At 47.4% G+C, this 22204-nt stretch overlaps 1 protein-coding gene across 11 annotated transcripts in view; it reads right to left on the bottom strand.

Annotated features, from left to right (window-relative positions):
- The window catches only part of LOC140219924 (sodium-independent sulfate anion transporter-like), a 521780-nt gene that overhangs the window by 133564 nt on the left and 366012 nt on the right, over positions 1 to 22204 (bottom strand). For all 11 annotated transcript variants that reach the window (XM_072290106.1, XM_072290101.1, XM_072290100.1 and 8 more), the window contains exon 8: positions 10206 to 10399. In XM_072290106.1, the coding sequence (XP_072146207.1) occupies positions 10206 to 10399 (194 nt within the window). The remainder of the gene's footprint in view (positions 1 to 10205; positions 10400 to 22204) is intronic.

The following is a 22204-nucleotide window of genomic DNA, read 5'->3' as shown; positions in this document are numbered from 1 at the left end:
CATACAAATGATCGAGATCGACTATTTTACAGACGTTGACGAAAAACGATTGCCTTTCTTCATAGCTGCAGATCCTGCGCTCCCTCCCGGCCACGAGCAACTTATTACCCTCTCATCCCGCACCATCGCCGATGACGATGCGTTCCTCATTCCGTACGGCCATTGTCTTTCCTGTGGGGTTGTCTTCGCTTCAAGTTTGGTGCATGTCAAAGATGGTTGTGCGTCCATCACCGCTGTGAATACAACCCAAGAGGCTATTCTTCTGCCTCAAGGCACCCCTGTTGCTGCGTGGACACTCAACCACTCTTCGGTTTTCCCCGTGATGCTTCTCGAGCTCCCCCTCAGCCGGACAAATCTGCTACTCCATCTGCCCTTGCTACCGCAATAAGCCCTGAATTACCTCTTCGCAGACCCAGGCATTGCGAGATTCGCTTACGAAGCACCAGGCATCCTTTAATGCCAATTCGACTGTACTTGCACAAACTTCCGTCCTATCCCACTGCATCAACAGTGACAGCAGAACTATTTTGCCTTGTCATCCCTACCACATCACCTTAGCTGAATGCCAAATCATTGAGAAGAATGTTGCCGACATGCTGGAAAAGAACATCATACAGCCCTCCGCAAGTTCCTGGTCATCACCCATCGTTTTAGTACAAAAGAAAGACGGATTGGTATGTTTTTGTGTCGATTACCATATGCTCAGTAAGATCGCGTGTAAAGACACCTATCCGATGCAACGTATCTTTGACGCACTTGATTATTTGCAAGGGATGCAATATTTCTCCAGAATAGATCTTCGTTCGGGCTATTAATCAGGTTATCGAGAAATCCACAGAGTACAATAAGCCTCTCTATATGGCTTTCATAGATTACGAAAAGACATTTGATTCGGTAGAGATACTGTTATATTCAGTTTTGTTATTCATTTGAGTTCTTTATTCCCCAGGGGGCGGTTCTGTTCATTATATATATGGTTGTATACGTTAAATAAACGGCTTTTTACATCGGGATGGCTGGAGTCTGACTTCCACTTTCGGTCAATACCACATTGGCGACGAAGATGTCGTGAACGTACCCCCCAGCCTCGCTGCGCCGTCCGTATCCGCCCACCATGAGCTTCACCGGGCTTGCTCCGACAGGATTGAAACAGACGACTCTGAATCTACAAGGAATGTCAAGGTGACATTCGCGACTTGCACTTGATTATGAATTCCGCTACGCGCGGAATGTTGCACAGTCACAACTTGCTCAGCACTGTTAGATGACGAAACATCTTCATGAAATTCAACTTCACGGACTCGGCCTTGCATTTGAGTTAGCTTGCAGCTGCATACCCTTTGAAAGTGGCCCTTGCAACCGCAAAACGAACAAGTCTTGCCATGTGCTGGGCACTGCGGCGCTGACGTGATGTGGTCCTGCGAGCCGCATCGGAAACAATATGGCGAACCGGAGGGGCTACTCTGTTCTCGGCTCCGCTCAGGGGGGCGGTATCACTGCGGCGCATGTGAGCCGCCCGTGCTCCTTGTTAAATTCTGCTGAAAGGGGATTGCCGGCTGTGAATTTCTTTTTTGCGAAGGATGCGAGGATTGTTTACGACGCTGCCGCAATGAAATTGCTTCGACTTAAACAGAAAGCACCTTTAGCTCTTCAGCCGCCCGTTCAAACTGAAGTGCAATTCGAACTGAATTCTCAAATGAAAGTGTGGAACCATCGAGCAGCAACCGCTCACGTACGCGATTGGAAGCTCTCAAGTGCTTCTACACATCCGTTGCTCTGCTGCCGACTGTCCATGACCCGCTATCCTGTTCCATTTCCACACCGTCAAGCTGGCAGCCTCGTAACACAGCTCTTCTGCCCATCATGAGCTTCACCGGGCTTGCTCAGACACCGTTTTTCCTTCCGATGCCCGGCGATCCGTCATTGCCATGGGAGCAGTGGGAGCAGATGTTCAACGTGTACTTGCTGGCATCAGGAGCTGCCTCATTCAAGCCGGAGCAACGCAAAGCTATTCTTTTGCATTGTTTGGGGGCGGAGGGCCAGTGTATTTATCAGGCGCTACATGCAGGGACAAGTGCCGCAGCACCAGCAGCGCCAAGTGCTGCAGCACTCACCGATGACAAGTCTATCGTGGCCCCTCCTGACGAATATGACTCTGCACTCGCCGCATTACGGCACCAGTTTGTGACGTCGTGCAACGTTACCATCGAGCGTCATCGCTTTCACCGCTGCAGCCAAAATGCAGGCGAGTCCGTTCATGACTTTGTTGCCGCTCTACAGGAGCTAGCGTCATATTGTTCGTTTGCCTCGCAAGATGATGCTCTGCGGGATCAATTCATTGCTGGCATAGCTTCCAATCGCGTACGTGAGCGGTTGCTCCTTGAGGGTTCCACTTTCATTCAAGAATTCTGTTCAAATTGCACTTCAGTTTGAGCAGGCGGCTGAAGAGCTAAAGGAGCTTTCTGCTTCGGTCGAAGCAATTTCATTGCGGCAGCGTCGTAAACAATCCTCGCATTCTTCGCAAAAAGGAAATTCACAGCCGGCAGTCCCCTTTGAGCAGAATTTAACGCGCCTATGCGTACAATCGCGCAGGTGCGGTCTCCCGATGCGCTGCAGCCTGTCGTGCTACAGCCGCCTTCCCCCAGGATGCAGGCGCGGTCTCCTGGCATACCGCAGCAGCAGTCTACAAGCCCGTCGCCAGTGCGACGTCCAAAGCGGCCGACCCGAGAGCGCTGGCCACCGGCCTGGCTCCAAGACTATCAGACCAACTAGTTGGCATTCTGACGTTGTGTACATAGTCTGTAAATATATGTAAATAAGTACAGTGTGCAAGCCTTGGGGTTTCCTTACTAATACTTACTAACAACTAATCACTAAAAATAAGGGAGGGAGTATGTTATATTCAGTTTCGTTATTAATTTGAGTTCTTTAATCCCCAGGGGGTGCTTCTGTTCTTCCTTATATATATGGTTGTATATGTTCATTAAACGGCTTTTTACGTCGGGACAGCTGGAGTCTGACTTCCACTTTCGGTCAATACCACAGATACCAACAGTCATAGAGACATTACGTAATCAAGTAGTACAGACCGCTTACGTAAATACCTTCGAAAATATTTACAGAGATTCCACAGCTACCTTAATTCTACACAAGAAAAGTAGGAAGAAGTAGGTAGTAGGTAAAGAAAGGGGTCAGACAAGCAGGCACAATCTCTCTCATGCTATTCGCTGCATCAGCAACAACGCAGACGAGTTACAACAAATCATTGAGGACCTTAACAGAGAGAGTGCAAGAGTGGGGTTTACTCGAGATAAACAGCCACAGCGAAATAATGTGTCTGAAAAAATGTGCCTTCCCTCTTGTAGCAAATACTAATTGTATGTTATTGAGCACCTGACACGGATCATTATTTTATTACGGACCTTCACTCTGTAGTTCAAGACTTGCAATCCCGATTTCCTCATGCCAATCTAATACTTTGCGGTGATTTTAACTACCCGGGCATCGACTGGGAGGCTTTTACTGCGTCATCTCGCCAATGTAAAGATTTCCTTGAAATGGTCCTCACTTCAAACCTTTCCCAAGCAGTAAACAAGCCAACACGAGGCTCAAATATTCTTGACCTCATTCTTGTTTCCAGTCCTGAGCTAATTCAATCCTTTTCATGTTACAGTGGGCTGAGTGATCACAATCTCTTGTTCTTTAACCTGATGATTGAAGTCTCCCCCGTCAACCATCCATCAAATACATCCGTGATTACAGTAAAGCTGACTTCGCGAGCATAAACTCCGACCTCGAACACTTTTTCACCACCTTTCATGCGTCTATGGCTACGAGATCCGTGAACGAAAATTGGTGTCTTTTTAACCACAAAATCTTATCACTCATAGACGCCTACGTCCCACTCATCTGCATCCGGGGGGATGCCACAAAGCCATGGTATTCCAACTCTCTGCGTAAGCTATCACGAAAAAAGAAGCGCCTCTTCCGTAATGCCAAGAACTCCGGATCACCTGTAACATGGGAAAAATACTTCGGCATCCTTCGCGATTACACTAGATTATTGCGGTCATCCAAAAGAAAATTCTACAGTCACGATCTTCTAGAAATATTGCGCATTAACCCCACGAAATTTTGGAATTTGCTAATGCCCAACAAGAACAGTTCCTATAACATATTCTTAAAAAAACAAGACAGCACAGACATTCCACTTTACGAGCGATCAGACGCGATGAATTCCTACTTCACCTCAGTTTTCACCCACGAGCCAGAAAATAAGAGCATTACTTTACCGAGCCTAAATTTTATTCCAATGCCACCTCTAACCTCAAGCCGTCCACTTCACCCGGACCTGATAACATTGCTGCTAAAATACTTAAAGGCAGGAAAGATTTCACAAGCCAAATCCTGCAACTCATCTTCGCCCAGTCCCTCAATACCAGTCAAATTCCGGACGACTGGAAATCAAGCAAGGTAGTGCCAATTTTTAAGAGCGGCGACCATGCTGACCCCTCTAATTATCGTCCCATTTCATTAACATGCATCTCATGCAAGCTCTTCGAACATATACTCTACTCCCATATTGCGAATCACCTCGATCACAATTCTTTCTTCTTTCCCAAACAGCATGGTTTCAGGGCAGGCTTCTCGTGCGAAACCCAACTTTTCGAATTTACAACCGATCTTCACCTTAATTTAAGATTCTTCATTCCAAACAGACGTCATCTACTTAGATTTTTCAAAAGAATTTGACCGCGTTGCTCACCAACGTCTATTGTGTAAACTTGCATGCTTATCACTCGACCCTCTTATCTTATCCTGGATTCGCTGCTTTTTAACTAACCGCTCACATTTTACCGTCATCGCCAGTCATGCGTCTGAAACTACTGAAGTTATCTCTGGAGTTCCCCAGGGTTCCGTTCTTCCTCCGCTTGTCTTCCTAATTTTCATCAACGACCTGCCATCTGGAATTTCATCACCCGTCCGCCTTTTTGCGGACGATTGCATCATTTATTGCTGCATCTCAGATAATACCGACCAGGAATCATTACAAGACTACCTAAACAAAATCCAGAAATGGTGTTCTGACTGGCTTATGCAGCTTAATATTTCTAAATGCAAATGCGTGCGCATCTCACGTAAACGTTCCACTACCCTTTTCCCGTAATTGCTGAACTCCACGGCGTTACCAGTAACAAACTCATACAGGTACCTGGGAGTCGAAATAACTAACAAGCTAACTTGGGTGGACCATATCACGAAACTTTGTGCTAACACTTCCAGAACATTTGGTTTCATCCGAAGATCTCTGGCTATGTCCCCTCCATCCACCAGGCAACTAGCATACGAAACATATGTCTGCTCTAAAATGGAGTATGCCTCAGCCACATGGAACCCTCACCAGGTTTACTTGATTCAGTCGCTCGAAGCCATTCAGAACTGGGCGGCCCGCTTCATAACTACCCAGTACTCACCTTAGCACAGCGTTACTGACATGAAATTGTCTCTCAGACTCGAACCCCTAGCACTCCGCTGGAAACTTGCAATGCTCTGTTTTTTTCATAAATTATATTTTAACTTTCCTTCACTGCGCGAGAACTTATTACATGCTCCGTTACGCTCATCTCACCGTTTGTTTAACTCCCTTAGCATTCAGCGTTTGCATGGTTCTTCCAACGCCTTCAACAAATCCTTCCTCCCCATCGCCATAAAAGAATGGAACAATCTTCCCGAAGCTGTGGTTTTAGAGTCAAATCCCTCCAATTTCAGAAGTTACTATCAGACCATTTCGACCCAAAATAGCCACTTTTCCTCCTGTTTCCTCTCCCAGCAATCCGACTTGCTTGTGTCATTGCCTATTTTTTCTTCTCTTCTTTTTTGCCACTTACGTTTAGCTTTTTTCACATTTACATGTACAGCTTTCTTTTTATTTATTGCTACTAAGTTTTTAAAATATTTTCATTGTTCTGTTTATACCTGATGTTTTCTACACAGTTTATTATTTATTTTTCTGTTACCTTTGTTTGTTATTTAGCTGATGTATGGCACTTTCCCATCGCTGTCTCCCCCCCTTATGTAATGTCCCTGAAGGGACCCTTAAGGGGGGGTGCGGGGCTAAAATACCGATTTCGGTGAAAAAACATGTTTTTTATTCTGAGTTGTTCTGAATTGCTTGTTTAATAAAGAATCTTCTCACCAAGTTTGGTAGTTATCTGAGCAGTAGAAAAGAAGAAAATGAATTTTTTTCACAAGTTGGTAGTGTGCATTTCCCGTTGAGCGCGACTCTGAACGCTGTTTTACCCTTCCTATTGTCCCCACTGCGGGGCCAAACCCACGGTGTATCACTCCATATGGGAATGCCCTAACCCTTCAGGTGTTCCTCCTATACCCAACCCTACCCTTTCCTCTTGGGAGTCTGCACTGCTCAGCACAAGCCAGCAGGAACAGCAACGGCTGATCCAGCAGGCTCGCGAAGTCGCGCATGGCAATGGAGCCCTGGACTTAGGGCCCCACTCATCGAGGAAATTTTCTACTTGCTTTGTGAAATAAATGTTTATTCTCTCTCTCTCCAGACGCGGCCGCATCGTGGGCAAGAAACGAAACGCAAAGTGAATGCCCACATTAGAAAGTTAGTTTTTTGCGCTTTTTAGAGAAATTGAGAAACTAAAGAAAACGACGAAATGTCTAGGAGGCAAGGGGAAGCTGACACAAAGTCCTGTAAAAAAACTCACTGCTTACTATGCACCTGTCCTAAAAGACAATGCTGCAGATGTAAAAAAAAAAAAAAAAGAAACGAGGGGTATTTGAGACGCTTTTTCACTCCTACTCAACAGATGAAGTCCCACGACATGACGGTTGCCCTGTTGGTGAGGACTCTTGGTGTCACTACAATCGGCACAGAGCCCTAGTTGCAGCAGACAACCCATCAGTGCCAAGAACCCATTGTCCAGCTTTCAGCAGAGACGTTGCCAAAGAGCTGATGCCTCTCTGCAACAGGCTTAGTAAGCCAGAGCTTCTTGTGCAATGTTCAAGGATGCAGACACAGAATGCAAACGAGTCCTTCAATGCTTTTGTATGGAAAACGTGCCCAAAGACAGAATTTGCATCACTGAGAACCGCAGAGACTGCAGCAGCCCTGGCTGTGCTAGAATTCAATGAAGGAGCACGTGGCATCAAGAGAGTTCTTGACAAGCTGGAACTTGAACATGGAGTCCAGACGAATAAGCACGTTCAGGAAGCAACGAAGCAAGCCATTTCACGAGCACAAGCAAGAGCGATGGATAGCTCTAAAGCTGACAAAAAGAGACGATGCCAAAGAGCAGCGTTGTGTTGAGGGGGAGAGCCCGACATATGCAGCAGGGTACTTTGATTAATTTTTTCTGATCATAAGAATAAATGCCATGCTCTGAAATCTTTGAACTGATTTTTCTCAGTTTGCACTTTTTGCAAAAGAAGAGTTTTAGGAAAAGTATCATTTCCAAACTGCTTCACCAAATGCTGCTTCCAACGTTTCTTCTAGACTGAAATTTTGTGAGGAACAAGATAGAGTACTTTTTAGATGCCTAAACTTTTTCCAACATATAACATTTAGCAGATCTTTGACATGTAATGACAGTGAAAAAACTAAACTTCATTTTCGGAGTGATGGAATTTTTACAGAAATGACATAAAAAATGTGCAAGTGACCTTATGATGATGATGATGTAAGAGTGGGGTTGAAGATTAATGAGCAGAAGACAAAGATAATGATGAATAGCCGGGCAAGAGAACAAGAGTTAAGGGTTGCCAGTCAGCCTCTAGAGTCTCTGAAGGAGTATGTTTACCTAGGTAAATTAATCACAGGGAACCCTTAGCATGAGAAGGAGATTCATAGAAGAATAAAAATGGGTTGGATCGCATATGGCAGACATTGTCAGCTCCTGACTGGAAGGTTACCATTATCATTGAAAAGGAAGGTGTACAATTAGTGCATTTTACCTGTGCTGACATATGAAGCAGAGACTTGGAGACTGACAAAGAACCTCGAGAACAAGTTAAGGACCATGCAAAGAGCGATGGAACGAAGAATGCCAGGCATAACGTCAAGAGACAGAAAGATAGCGGTTTGGATCAGAGCAAACAGGTATAGCCAATATTCTAATTGACATTAAGAGAAAAAAATGGAGCTGGGCAGGGCATGTAATGCGCAGGTTAGATAACCGTTGGACCATTAGGGTTACAGAATGGGTACCAAGAAAAGGGAAGTGCAGTTGAGGATGGCAGAAGACTAGGTGGGGTGATGAAATTAGGAAATTCGCGAGCGCTAGTTGGAATGGGTTGGCGCAGGGCAGGGGTAATTGGAGATTGCAGGGAGAGCCTTTCGTCCAGCAGTGGACGTAAAATAGGCTGCTGCTGATGATGATGATCACATTCTAAACCTGAAAATTCCAAACAGATGGAAGTCAACCGAAGTACTGACGAGACAGAATATTATGGTGAAGTCCGCCAACACATTATTCTGTTTCAGAACCATAGAGAATGAAGCTAAAATTAAGCTGCCAAAATGATGCGGCTCAGAGTGCGCTCATGGCATTCGTCGACACCACAGATAGCCAAACACCACAAAGCATGCACTTAACCCTTTGTTCCACACGAGAATATTTGTAAAAAACACAGAAAGGGGGACAAAGGCCGAAGTTTATTAAAACTTGAAAATATCATCTGTGGTGCTGCTGAAAACATTTTTTCCCTCAGAGTTAAAGCCTCTAATGCAATTGAAACACGCACAACAAACGTTGCAATTTCTAAATGAAAAATCAAAGTCGGGATGATGGTGGAAATTTGTCTACATATAAAATGGGGCAAAGTGGAGAAAAAGGTTATGAACAAAATGCTGGCCGATCAAAATTAACAGATGCAGAGCAAGGAATGTTGCTGCCCTCACAAAGCCAACCACATGCACGAGTAACATACGCGGTACTGAACAGTTTAACTCAGGCTAATGAAAGGAAACATGAAGTGATACTACAGCGGGTCCCGGGCCATGCTGGTATAGCAGGCAATGAACTAGCAGACTCATTGGCAAAATCAGCCCATAAAGACACAGAAATCCAACTCATCCCTTTATCACCAACGGACACAAAATAGATATTGAGAGTACTAAAGAAAGACTTGTGTTTGTCAACATGGTTTAATGAAAACACTAAGAAAACAGTTCTTTACGAAGTGGACCCTCAACTCAAATACCAGCTGGATGTAAAACTTTCTAAAAGTACCAAGACACTAAGTCATTGACTGCGCTTTGGGACAGCATACACCATACATTTTCTATATCGCATCAAACAGGCTCCTATTTCGGCTTGCTCCTGTGGCCACAACGATGAGGTTGTTCGCCATCTACTCCTTGAATGCCCCATATACGAGATGCAAAGATGGCAGCTAGAACAACAGCTACACTCCACTGACCCTCACCGGCCTTTCTCACTCGCAAAATTGCTGGGCCCATGGCCATTGAAAATAGCACAGCAAAAAGCACTGAACGCACTTGAACATTTTTATCAAGAAACAGGCATCCCTAACAAGTACTAGGCATTGCACTGAATAATCCCACGATGTTACTATAACGTTCTTCTATTATTTGTAATTATTAGTGCTTGTATATTATGTGTTATACATTTTTTTTTTCTGTGGGTGAATTATTTTAACACTGTGTAATTTCTCATCTGTTTATATGCTCATCGAAGTCTACGTCACGGCCGTTTGAGTGTGTTTGTGACTTTGTTTACGAACTCATTGTGGTGCAACTTGCATTTGACTTTTATACCGTTATTTTCATGGTCGTATAGGACTGTGCTGTGGATTTCTGACCTTACGAAGTGATTTCTTTTCATTTTCCTACATATTTTTTATATTGTTGTTTCCGCTATGAGAAAAGGAGTAGCCGTCACCATTATAAGGTGACTATGTCTCTTTCTTTTATTTTCATTTCAATTAAAAAAATAAAGCCAAGTCTCCTTGTCAAAACATTGACTTTGGCGACATTCCTTGTTCTACCACAGTTAATCACTTCAAGCCTCCATTCCCCTGCAAACCCCTCTCTTGTTTGGAGCCCAATCAAAATGAAAGACAATTCAAAAAAGCATAATTGTGTGGTTGCCACTAGAGCACAGTGCAACAACTGCCCGTCATAGGAATATACTGTAAGGGTGGCTACAAGTGAGACTCACCCTCATAATGTCGAGGAAGTTCATATGGATCGTCTTGTTGTTGCTTGTGTCAAAGATATCAGCAGTGAAGTTTGGCAGCTGGAAAGGGGGCATCCCCCCTTTCACTTCATCCGTCAGGGCAAAGGGCTGCATGTTGTTGTTGAGAAGAATGGCTGCCACCACAGCACAGACCAGGACAGCAATGGCATTGCGAGCTGAAAAGAATAACAAGCCTTTGTTGATCGACTGATCAGTCGCTTGTGTCTAATGTCCCAATGGAACACACACGCTATGATACACGTTGCAGTGGGGAGGCTCTGGATTAACCTGGCCCACAGAGCTTTCCACTAAAATTAGACACAACTCTAGTGATATAATCATTCATCAAGTTTGGGAACGGTGGGGTATTACTGTATTTACCAGATTCTAATGTGTTCACCATTGTAATGCACACCCCAGTTTTCATACTTTGGGAAATCAAATGCAAGGGCTTTGGTTGTTCACTCACCAGTGTTTTATTGCAAGAGAGAGGGCAACGGTGATTTGTGCTCAGAAAAAGAAAACAAAGTGCGTCCAGGCAGCAGTAGACTGGGCACCACTCATCATTGCTATCAGAGGGCTTCTTATTCCTCTAAACTGCACAGAGGATCTTATCCTTTGTGCTGAATGCGAAATTTTAGATAGCACATTTCTTAAACAGCTTGCTGACCATAATAGCCTAAATATAATGTCCATAACATACTATAGCTGGGGCGCCCTGCATCTCCGTGGGTGTTCCTCCCTTGTATATGTCTATTTAGTGCCCTAAAATCATGTTTTCCTCTGAAGCCTGGCAAACTTACAAAAAGGGCACAAAGTGACCACAACCTCTATAGCTGATATGATTACAGAAATGTTTTATGGCAATGATGAAAGCAGTCACTATTGCAGTTTTTGTTTTGTACTCAAATCATGTGCATAATTTTTCTAAATTTTGAGGAAAAACATGGGCGTTTTATTAAAACTAAGTAAATGTAGTACATGAAATTGCTTAATCTTTGTGCTCCCGGCTTCCTCCATTCTTGCATCCGTGTTGATTACACTTCCTATTTCAAAATTTCCAAGCAATCAAAGTTTTTATTTTGAACACAGCAAGTTAATAAGTCTCTGCCCATGTACACTACTATTGGGAATTGTCATGTTAATAGTGCAGTACAATTGAATGCCGCTACAACAGAATGACCTGCATAATGAAGGTTTGATTATGTACCGGCTGAATTTGTGTTTGATATGTATTGTTAACACCTCTATAATGAAGACCACTAAGACGAATCTGCTAGTACAATGAAGTAATTTAGGTGTCCCCAACAGCTGATCTGTTATTTTACAATGAACACCACATAGCAGTGTGCTCACTGCCGTAGTGCTAACAATATACTTGACGAGCGGGCTGATACCAGTGAGTGCTACAGTCTGCTGCATTGCTCCAGGAATCGCTCGACTCTTATGCTCTTTGTTGTAACACCCCACTGGGTGCGACATCTGACGAATATGTTGCAGTTGTTGACGACGTGATGAGGTACAGTCAACATCCTATTTTTTGGACCCACTAGGTGCCACGAAAACGTAAAAAAAAAAAAAAAAGTCACAGTTTCGCCCAAAAGGCAAAGCATCAATTGCAATAACAAATTAGTAAACAGCTATATGAAGTAGGGATAGTAGTTTTATCGGCCATCTAAACTTGTAAACATAGACACACGAACTAAATTAACAAGCATGGTGTCACGCACACACAAGCAAACATGAACACATCTGACTTGATGACCGCGGAAACTCGCTATCAAAATGCTGGAGTGAGGAAACACGGCAGCCGCAGCGAGCGAATTGACCTTCATGCTGCCTCTCGCACCAATGCAAACTGTGACATGAAAACACAGCGCACGGCAGACTCTGTCCCTGGAACAGATGGCTTTCAAGATATAGGGCCCTGGGTGGGCTGCCGCGCCTGGGCCGCTGTAGAGGAACCACTTCCTCCCCGCTTCCCTCCCTTGCATGCGCGAGATTGAGCCACGATCACCGGCTCACTCTTGCACGTTTTCACTCGCACATATTCTATACGGCACATGGCAACAATTTTATTGCCCTTGGACTTTATGCAGAACCTCACGGCCACATCGACAGCAGAAGTGCACCTGGAGTGTCCATATAATTGCTATCACAAATGAAATCAGGTGCATGAGTGTATAATTAAATAATGCATACTGTCTAATGAGACAGTGGCCTTTTTCCATTCTAAGTGTGCTTGACTGCGTACCAACGCTGTATTGGGGCAAAGATGACTTTTGGGAACCGGAATTATGCATTGACTCATGCCAGAATCGGGCAGAATTGGCGCCGTTGCTGACAGCGGTGAATTCTTTCAATGAAAAATATGTTACTGAGCAGCACGAAGCTTGGTAGCTAACAACAGTGCAGGTAGGAATAGGGTTGCCATGTTGTCTATGGCTGCATGCAGATCGGCATGTTAGAGCACTGGTTCGATGCTGCAACATAATCAAAAAGGCATAGGCGTATCTACCTGGTGGGCAGAGGAGAACTTGCCCCCCCCCCCCCCCGCTACCCTGCTGTCAGAAGTGGAGGGAGGGGGGCAGTAGGCCATTTGCCCCCCTAGATTTGAAAGTGGCACTGTTGGCTGCACACTGGCAAACCCAGCAAAACAACAACTTAACCATCTCTGAAAACACAAAATCAACATTGCTTTTGATCATTTACCAATCTGCAATAATCAGTGTTGCCATTTTAGCAATTTTGTCGCCAGATATAGCGACTTTGTTTACTGTTTAGCGGCGATATTTTCTATTTAGCGACCGGTGACTTTTTAGCAACGAATGAACAATGGGTGACATTTTAGTAACTTCGAAGGTCAAAAAGTTCCTTTTAGAAAGCATTCCATTATTAAAAAACTAAACATAAGCGGCCATGACTTGCTGCATGGCACACAGGCTACGTGCATAATGAAGCAATGGTTGCCTTCACTGTGGTGGTCTTCATAGTTGTGCTTCACAACACAGTGGTTATCACAGACTTCACATTGCACTCACAAATTGATGCTGGTTTCGTTCTTTAGAAAACCGATTTGAATGGGTGTAAACACTACGGGTTCTGCAGTATTACTAAATACAGTCGATTGGTGGACGTTCACAAGCATAGGAGCAAATTAATTTACCAATACCAATTAGAATAAATTTATTTCACATTTAGAACACAGCAGGGGAATAACGCCCATTGGCTGCATAGAATGGCGTAGATATCGGAGTAATTGAGCTCCTTTATGTTAATTTGAATGAATTCCTTTCGTTTCTCATGGCTTTCGGACAAATCAATACTTCACGACAGTTTTCAGGTAGATCAAGGACAGAAGCGTAATATTTAACCTGCATAGAGCTTGGGTAATTATCATTGCTGTGTTAACAAGCAGCCAAGCGCGTTCCGCATTTCAAATTTAGTTCTGCCATGAATGCCAATAAATCACAAAAATTGAAGGATAATGTAGATTACAGTAAAACCTCGTCATAATGGAATGGGATATAACAAACTAATGAATATTGTCCCGTGGTGGTGACGTTGAATAACACAGTAGCAATACTGTGAACGACAAAACAAACTTTTATTGGGCGAACCTGTGCCCACAAAACAGGCTACACTTATAGCACAACGATAGCGGCGACCACGCTCGGCGATCGTCGAAAATCTGATCAGCGGGTCAAGCGCGTCGGCTTTTATACAACAGTCATCGAATGTTCCAGACTAATCGTTGGGATCCGCATGCCTTCCACAAAGTTCTACAACATTCGAGTCACGCGATGAAATCAGATAACACAAGGTTCGGCGACAACAGACAGCCGGGTAGAAGCATCGATAACTTTCCAGAAACGTCGGATACATGCAGGCGCGTCCCTCGCTGTGCGATTACAGTTGTTAAGCGGTGAAACGTGATCGCCCGATAAAGATAAGCACACGTGTCAATACCCCCCTCTTAAAAAGCATCGACCCGATGCTGCAAACAAACGAAGTTAATAAACAAAAGCACTCGTAGTAAAGAAAAGAACAAAAATAACGAAGTTCGTCAGCGTCCGTAAAAGGGTTTAAGGCGCACCACGTGGACCACTTCAGATCGTGCGCGGCACCGCTGTGAATGCGAAATGCCGTCTGGCACGACCTCATAGTCCAGAGCGCCAATACGTCGGATGACCTTGTAGGGTCCGAAATAGCGTCGGAGTAGTTTCTCACTGAGTCCTCGTCGGCGTATCGGGGTCCAGACCCAAACACGGTCGCCGGGCTGGTACTCGACGAAGCGTCGTCGGAGGTTTTAGTGTCGGCTGTCAGTCCTCTGCTGGCTCTTGATTCGCAGGCGGGCGAGCTGTTGGGCTTCTTCGGCACGCTGGAGATAGCTAGCGACGTCAACATTCTCTTCGTCAGTTACGTGCGGCAGCATGGCGTCAAGCGTCGTCGTCGGGTTCCTGCCGTAAACCAGCTTAAACGGCGTGATCTGTGTTGTTTCTTGCACCGCTGTGTTGTACGCCAAGGTTACGTACGGCAGGATCGCGTCCCACGTCTTGTGTTCGACGTCGACGTACATTGCTAGCATGTCGGCGAGGGTCTTGTTCAGGCGCTCCGTGAGACCATTCGTCTGCGAATGGTAGGCAGTTGACCTCCTGTGGCTTGTCTGGCTGTACTGCAGAATGGCTTGGGTGAGCTCTGCTGTAAAAGCAGTTCCTCTGTCGGTGATGAGGACTTCTGGGGCATCATGTCGCAGCAGGATGTTCTCGACGAAAAATTTCGCCACTTCGGTAGAGCTTTAGTTTCAGCAAAGCGGGTGAGATAGTCCGTCGCCACGACGATCCACTTATTCCCGGATGTTGATATCGGAAACGGCCCCAACAAATCCATCCCAATCTGCTGGAATGGTCGGCGAGGAGGTTCGATCGGCTGTAGTAATCCTGCTGGCCTTGTCGGTGGTGTCTTGCGTCGTTGACAGTCTCGGCATGTCTTGACGTAACGGGCGACGTCGGCGGTCAGACGCGGCCAGTAATACCTTTCCTGTATTCTCGACAGTGTCCGGGAGAATCCGAGGTGCCCAGCGGTTGGATCGTCGTGTAGGGCGTGCAGTATTTCTGGACGCAGCGCTGACGGTACAACAAGAAGGTAGCTGGCGCGGACTGGTGAGAAGTTCTTCTTCACGAGCAGGTTGTTTTGTAGCGTGAACGACGACAACCCGCGCTTAAATGCCCTAGGGACAACGTCGGTGTTTCCTTCCAAATACTCGACGAGGCCTTTTAGCTCCGGGTCTGCCCGTTGCTGTTTAGTGAAGTCTTCCGCGCTTATTATCCCAAGGAAGGCATCGTCGTTCTCGTCGTCTTGCGGCGGGGGATCGATGGGGGCGCGCGATAAGCAGTCGGCGTCGGAGTGTTTTCTTCCGGACTTGTATATTACCGTGACGTCATATTCTTGTAGTTTGAGGCTCCAGCGCGCCAGCCGTCCCGAAGGGTCCTTTAAGTTAGCTAGCCAACACAATGCATGATGGTCACTGACGACTTTGAATGGCCTGCCATAGAGGTAAGGGCGGAATTTAGCTATAGCCCAAATGATGGCGAGGCATTCCTTTTCAGTCGTAGAATAGTTGCTTTCCGCTTTTGACAGCGACCGGCTAGCATACGATATTACCCTTTCAAGTCCTTTTTTTCTCTGGACTAGGACGGCCCCGAGGCCTAGGCTACTGGCGTCAGTGTGGATTTCGGTATCGGCGTCCTCGTCGAAGTGTGCAAGTACCGGCGGCGACTGCATGCGTCGTTTGAGTTCTTGAAATGCCTTGGCCTGCGGCGTTTCCCACTTGAACGCGACATCACATTTGGTTAGATGTGTTAGCGGCTCCGTGATGCGTGAGAAGTCCTTGACCAAGCGCCTATAGTAGGCACACATGCCAAGGAATCTGCGGACTGCCTTCTTGTCGGTTGGCTGCGGGAACTTTGCGATGGCAGCTGTCTTCTGTGGGTCGGGGCGTACTCCTGATTTGCTGATCACGTGGCCTAGGAACAAAAGCTCATCGTAAGCGAAGCGGCACTTTTCCGGCTTCAGAGTGAGCCCTGATGACTTGATGGCATCTAACACTGTCGCAAGCCGCCTAAGGTGATCGTCGAAATTTCCGGCGAAGACAACGACGTCATCCAGGTAAACAAGGCACGTCTGCCACTTCAGTCCGGCTAACACCGTGTCCATGACGCGCTGAAACGTTGCAGGCGCCGAGCACAGTCCGAATGGCATGACCTTGAACTCGTAGAGGCCGTCTGGCGTGATGAAGGCAGTCTTTTCGTGATCTTTCTCGTCGACTTCTATTTGCCAGTAGCCAGACTTGAGGTCCATCGACGAGAAGTATTTAGCGTTGCAGAGCCGATCCAATGCGTCGTCTATCCGTGGAAGGGGGTACACATCCTTCTTCGTGATCTTGTTCAGTCGACGATAATCGACGCAGAAGCGTAGGGTTCCGTCCTTTTTCTTTACCAGGACTACAGGAGAGGCCCACGGGCTTTTCGACGGCTGGATGATGTCGTCGCGCAGCATTTCGTCGACTTGTTGCCTAATAGCTTCACGGTCTCGCGTCGAAACTCGGTAAGGGCTCTGGCGGAGTGGTCGAGCGCTCTCTTCGGTTATTATGCGATGCTTTGCAACTGGTGTTTGTCGAATCCTCGATGACGTCAAAAAGCAGTCTTTGTATCGTCGGAGAAGACTTCTGATCTGTTGCCGCTTACTCATAGGAAGACTTGGATTCACGTCGAAGTCTGGTTCGGGGACAATGCTCATCGGGGTAGATGCGGCTGAATCCGAGAGGACAAAGGCATTGCTGGTTTCCACAATTTCCTCGATGTATGCGATTGTCGTGCCCTTGTTGATGTGCTTGAACTCTTGGCTGAAGTTGGTTAGCATAACTTCCACTTGCCCTCCGTGGAGTCGAGCGATCCCTCTTGCGACGCAAATTTCACGGTCGAGCAGTAGATGTTGGTCGCCCTCGATGACGCCTTCTACGTCAGCGGGTGTTTCAGTGCCGACGGAAATAATAATGCTGGCGCGCGGCGGGATGCTCACTTGATCTTCGAGCACACTCAAGGCGTGGTGACTACGACAGCTCTCCGGCGGTATCGCTTGATCTTGTGACAGCGTTATCGATTTCGACTTCAGGTCGATGACTGCGCCATGTTGATTCAGGAAGTCCATGCCGAGAATGACGTCTCGTGAACACTGTTGGAGGACAACGAAGGTGGCAGGGTAAGTCCGGTCATGAACAGTAATTCTTGCCGTGCAGATCCCAGTCGGCGTAATCAGGTGTCCTCCAGCGGTGCGAATTTGAGGGCCTTCCCATGCAGTCTTAACTTTCCTCAACTGGCGGGCGATGGGTCCACTCATGACGGAGTAATCGGCTCCTGTTTCTACTAAGGCGGTGACTGCGTGGCCGTCGAGAAGCACGTCGAGGTCGGTGGTTCTTTGTCTGGCGTTGCAGTTGGGTCTTGGCGTCGGATCACGGCTGCGTCGTGTTGAACTGAAGTTGGAACGTCGCGTCGTCAAGTCGTCTTTCGTCGGTGTAGTCTTGGCTTCCCGACTTCTTCGGGACGGCGGCGTGTCGTCATTAGGTCGTCGAGATGGTTTCTTCGTCGTCTTCGTCGGCGGCGGAGGATCTTCGTCAGTTCGACGAACAGCAACCGCACCTCCATCGGTTGCTGCTTTTAGTTTTCCGGATACGGGCTCGCTGACCGGCCCCGGGCTGGGCCAGTGTATGGTCAGCGCTGCGGCGACAGGTAGCGGCCTGGTGATGGCGAACGCGACGGTCGTCGAGAGCTCCACTGAGTAGCGGCGAGGTAGTCGGCGATATCGCGAGGGCGTTCACCTCGCTGCGGGCGCGGAGCATTGACGGTGAAACCTCACAGTCCCATCTCCCGGTATGGGCATCGGCGATACACATGGCCGGCTTCCCCGCAGTGATAGCAGAGCGGACGATGGTCGGGGGCTGGCCAAATGTCCGTCTTCCTCGCGTAGGTGCGCTGGGCGACGGGTGGGCGTGCTGGCGGCCGCTTGCAGGGCCCTGGTGTGGTCGCGGAGGGGGACCTTGACGGCGTGCGACGGCGGCGTAGGTCATCGCTTCTGGCTGGGGCTGCGGTAATTGAGGTTGCACCTCAGGAACCCCAAGCGATCGCTGAACCTCATCTTCCACGATGTCAGCGATCGAAGCTACTTGAGGCTGCGACGAAGGCAGGACTTTGCGCAGTTCTTCTCTGATGGTCTCTTGAAGGTCGTCCGAACCCAGTCCTTGGATGGCATACTTGTGCCCCTGGCGGTTATATTGCCGGGTGCGCATCTCCAGAGTTTTCTCAATCGTCTATGCCTCTGCAGAAAACTCAGCCACAGTCTTCGGTGGGTTACGAATAAGTCCGGCGAAAAGGTCTTGCTTGATGCCGCGCATCAGGAAGCAAACTTTTTTTTCCTCCGACATTTCCGGGTCGGCGTGCCGGAAAAGACGGGCCATCTCCTCCGTGAAGATCGCGATCGTCTCGTTTGGCAGCTGCACTCTGGTTTCTAGTAGAGCTTGGGCTCGCTCTTTTCACACTACGCTTGTAAACGTGTGCAAGAAGCCGCTTCGGAAAAGGTCCCACGTCGTTAAGGTGGCTTCCCGATTTTCGAACCACGTCCTGGCGGCGTCTTCCAATGCGAAATAGACATGCCGCAGCTTGTCGTTGCAGTCCCAACTGTTAAACTTAGCGACCCTCTCATACGTCTTCAGCCAGCTTTCCGGGTCCTCAAATGTGGAACCGCGAAACGTCGGTGGCTCCCTGGGCTGCTGCAGAACTATTGGGGCTGCTCCGGCTGCCATTGGGGCTGTCTTCTTGGTCGTCTCTGGACGAACTTCTCTGACGCTCTTCTTGGTCGTCTCTGGTAGAATTCCGTGTTCCGGGGGCAGCTGCTGTAGCCGGCGGCTTGCTCAATGTTCCAGGACGGCGCTGGTGTTGTCTTCGCGGTCCGGGCTTGAATTACGGCCTGTCGGGGGCGTCCGGTACATGAACGTAAAGCACCTCCACCAGATGTCACATGGTGGTGACGTTGAATAACACAGTAGCGATACTGTGAAAGGCGAAAACTAACTTTTATTGGGCGAACCTGTGCCCACAAAACAGGCTACACTTATAGCACAACGATAGCGGCGAACACGCTCGGCGATCGTCGAAAATCTGATCAGCGGGTCAAGCGCGTCGGCTTTTATACAACAGTCATTGAATGTTCCAGACTAATCGTTGGGATCCGCATGCCTTCCACAAAGTTCTACAACATTCGAGTCACGCAATGAAATCAGATAACACAAGGTTCGGCGACAACAGACAGCCGGGTAGAAGCATCGATAACTTTCCAGAAACGTCGGATACATGCAGGCGCGTCCCTCGCTGTGTGATTACAGTTGTTAAGCGGCGAAACGTGAACACCCGATAAAGATAAGCACACGTGTCAATATAATGAAGCAATCGTGACTCCCCTTGAAATTCCACTCTACGCCCATGTATTGAAAAACTTGTTTTAACGAAGCTAAAATTTCCTCGCAGGGAGTATAGCGAACCTATTTTTAGAGCGCAGCTCTTTGGCACCCGTTCCTGCGTTTCGTGGCGCCGTCGTGCCTCGCCATAACCAGCTCCGTAGCCGGGGCCAGCGCACTGCTCTAGCTGCGTGCGCTCCTGGCACCATCTCATGCGCAAGGCGTGAGCCTTGCTCTCTTCTCTCCTCCTTCAATGCCACCCCTGTGCGGTGGACAATCAGAGCGCCGGCTCGGTGGCGGCTGATCTCAGTGAAGTGCTGCTACCCAAGCCGAAATGCATAGCCGCCACCGTTCGCCACTGCGTGTACCCCTTCCCCCACTCCTCTCCTTCGTGGCAGCGACCGCGTGAGAACGCACGGTCTTCTCAAGTTGCCGAAGCGCTGGCTGGGTTTGTTTTTCAATCCAGTGCGCTTCCACAATTTCTCTCACGGTTTGATTCCTATGCCTATACAAAATTTCGGTGCTACTAAGACACGGTGAGCAATCGTGTTGTTGACAATGCATAGCCAAATGCATACCAAGGCGACCTTTCGGACTAGATAAATGTTCCGTTAGCCTCGTGTTGATGCATCTCGAAGTCTGCCCTACATATACATGACCCCACGTCAGAAATCTGATAAACGTTTTTCACGCAATCAACAAACTGGTTCTTATGTGAATGTCTAATGCTACATTCATTTTTTGCATCATCCTTTCTTTCGAACTTATTTTTAACCTTAGGACACACACTACCTATTTTGTATTTTGCCGAAAACACCACTTTTACTTCGTAACTCCCAGCCACCTTTTTAGGTCTATGTGAAAGGCCGTGAACATATGGAATCACTATAACCTTGGACATACCATCTGACATACCGAAGCCTCCTATCATCACTCCTTTTGGCATGTTTGAGTGCCTTCGTATGCCATTCGGAGTCCGCAACATGGCCCAGATGTTTTAGCATTTTGTTGACAAAGTACTTCGCGGCCTCTCCTGTTGCTCCGTCTATTTAGATGATATCCTTGTCTTCAGCTGCAGTACATCTGAACACAAGACTCACCTGCGCCAAGTTATCAGGCGACTACGGCAGTATGGTCTCGTTGCCAACACCACGAAGAGCGAATCTGGCATCTCAGAGCTTGATTTCATTGGCCATCGTGTCAACCATTGTGGTATTTAACCATTCCCTAGTTGTGTCACCGCCATTTCTGAATTTTCATGAATGACAACAGCAATGAAACATCGTGAGTTTTTAGGACTTGTGAATTATTACCGCAGGTTCGTGCCACGCTGCGCCACCATCTTGCAGCCACTTGATGACTTGTTGGGTGGCCGCACAAGACTAAGTGTTCTTTTATCATGGACAGAAGTAGCCACAACAGCTTTCGAAAACATAAATGTGGAACTCGCCAAGGCAACATTCTTTGCTCGTCCTATACCCAACAGCCTCATTTCCATTATGGTAGACGCTTTGGATGTGGCTCTTGGTGCTGTCCTCCAGCAGTGTGTCGCTGGCACATGGCAGCCCATCATACCTTGCTGGAGCAGCGCACTGATACAGACACAGAGAAGACACAGGACGACACTCTTGTGTGTATTCTCTGTGTCCGTGTCAGTGTGCTGCTTCACCAGCAAGGTATGATGATCAATCACCAACTAGCCCAACTTTCCACATTGCTGAACACGGCAGCCCCTCTCTTTATCTTTAAGATGACATTACAAGAGTGATGCTACAGCACTTTTGGTAGCGAGTTGCTGGCTATATAACTTGCCATCAAACACTTCTGCCACTACCTCGAAGGTGGTCAGTTCTTTATACTGACAGATCACAAGCCTCTAGCGTACAACCTGAATTCAAACAGCACCTCGTGCACTCCTCGTGAGCTTCGACACCTGGCACACATATCCGAGTTTACCAGCGACATTCGTCACATTAACGGCAAGGACAACACAGTGGCCGATGCACTATCTTGGCTGCACGTCGACTTGACCTCCGTCACCAGACCTCAAGTGGGTTTTGCACGTTTGGCTGCAGCATAGTGCGATGACAACAATTTCCGCAAGTTCCGCGCCACTGGTACTTCACTCGTGCTTGAAGAAGTTTTCATGCCTGGCAGTGACGTTCTCCCCTATTATCTGCGATACTTCAAACCACCACCACCGTCCATATGTGCCACCAGCTTTGTGCCAAACCGTCTTTGAAGCCCTACACTCCGTCACATCTGGGAATGAGAGCGGCACAACGTCTAGTAACCTCTAAATATGTGTGGCCCCATATAAAAGCTGATATTCGGAGCTGGATGCGCAGTTGCTTGAAATGCCAACAGGCTAAAGTTTCTAGACATACAGTCGGCCCAATAGAAAGTTTTCCATCTCCTGATGCCTGCTTCAGTCACATCCACTGTGAGGATGCGCGACTCTCACGCGTCCCAT

This window comes from Dermacentor andersoni, chromosome 8 (genome assembly GCF_023375885.2).
Source record: "Dermacentor andersoni chromosome 8, qqDerAnde1_hic_scaffold, whole genome shotgun sequence".
Lineage (NCBI taxonomy): Eukaryota > Metazoa > Arthropoda > Arachnida > Ixodida > Ixodidae > Dermacentor > Dermacentor andersoni.
The sequence above is the reverse complement of the archived record's forward strand: the minus strand, read 5'-3'. Positions and strand labels throughout refer to the sequence as shown.